This window comes from Nothoprocta perdicaria, unplaced genomic scaffold (assembly GCF_003342845.1).
Source record: "Nothoprocta perdicaria isolate Ctin4 unplaced genomic scaffold, notPer1 scaffold_543, whole genome shotgun sequence".
Lineage (NCBI taxonomy): Eukaryota > Metazoa > Chordata > Aves > Tinamiformes > Tinamidae > Nothoprocta > Nothoprocta perdicaria.
This window is the reverse complement of record NW_020455803.1, coordinates 71,813-72,863: the sequence shown is the minus strand read 5'-3', so window position 1 is coordinate 72,863 and position 1,051 is coordinate 71,813. Positions and strand designations below refer to the sequence as shown.

Here is a 1,051-nt window from a genome sequence, read left to right as displayed (position 1 = left end):
ACCCCCGCGTGCCGGGGGCCCCCGCCGGCACCGTGCCCCCGTTGCAGATCAAGAACGCGGCGGCCAACGTGCTGCGGGAGACGTGGCTCATCTACAAGCACACCAAGCTGCTCAAGAAGATCGACCACGCCAAGGTGCGCAAGCACCAGCGCAAGTTCCTGCAAGCCATCCACCAGTGAGTGAGGGCGCGGAGCCCCGGCAAGCTCCGTTTCCTGGGGTAGTTGGCATGTGTGGTCCCGGTGGCGCTCGGGGCCGTGTCTCCATGGCCGCCCCCGTCCTTCCCGCAGGCTGCGGAGCGTGAAGATGGAGCAGAGGAAGCTCAGCGACCAGGCCAACACSCTGGTCGACCTCTCCAAGGCAAGTGCTCGCAAATGGCTCTCCTGGCTCCGCGCGGGCCTGGCTGACCGCCCCGTGCTCCGGCCCTGCCGGATATCCGTTGGGAAGAGGGGCCGGGGGTTGCGGAGGAGGAGCGGGAGCGCCGGGGCCACGGGCCCGTGCGCTGGCCGGGCGGGAGCCTCCAGCCGAGGATCCTCACGCCGCAGCGGCACATTCCTGGCAGCCCCTTCCCCGGCACATCCTGCCCGGAGCCGCTTTCCGGGAGCGCTGGGGCGCGCAGACGCCCCCGGCTCACGCTGCAGCCACCGTGTCCGTCGTGGCGCCCGTCCCGCGAGCACAGCGGGAGGCGCCCCCAACCCGGGGAGCGGGGYGGCCCCAAGGGGCGCCCACCACTCACCCACCCCCCCACCCCCTTTGGCAGATGCAGAACGTCATGTACGACCTCATCACGGAGCTCAACGACCGCAGCGAGGACCTGGAGAAGCAGCTGGGCAGCCTGGAGGCCAAGCTGGAGCAGCTGAGCGCCAGCTTCAACGCGCTGCCCCTGCTCGTGGGCGACCTGCTGCGGCAGCAGCAGCAGCGGCTGCTGGGCGCCCTGCTGGAGGCGCGGGGGGGCGGCCCCGCGGGGCCCCCCCAGACGCCGCTGTCCGAGAGCCCCCTGGGCGTCAGCTCCACCTCCTTCCCCACGCCCTACACCAGCTCCAGCAGCTGCTAG

At 71.8% G+C, this 1,051-nt stretch overlaps 1 protein-coding gene across 1 annotated transcript in view; it reads left to right on the top strand.

Moving 5' to 3' along the window:
* KCNN3 (potassium calcium-activated channel subfamily N member 3) overlaps positions 1-1,051 on the top strand; it is a 9,932-nt gene extending 8,881 nt beyond the window's left edge. Inside the window, exons 7-9 of the mRNA XM_026048486.1 lie at positions 48-175; positions 288-357; positions 758-1,051. Coding sequence (XP_025904271.1) covers positions 48-175; positions 288-357; positions 758-1,051 — 492 coding nt within the window. The remainder of the gene's footprint in view (positions 1-47; positions 176-287; positions 358-757) is intronic.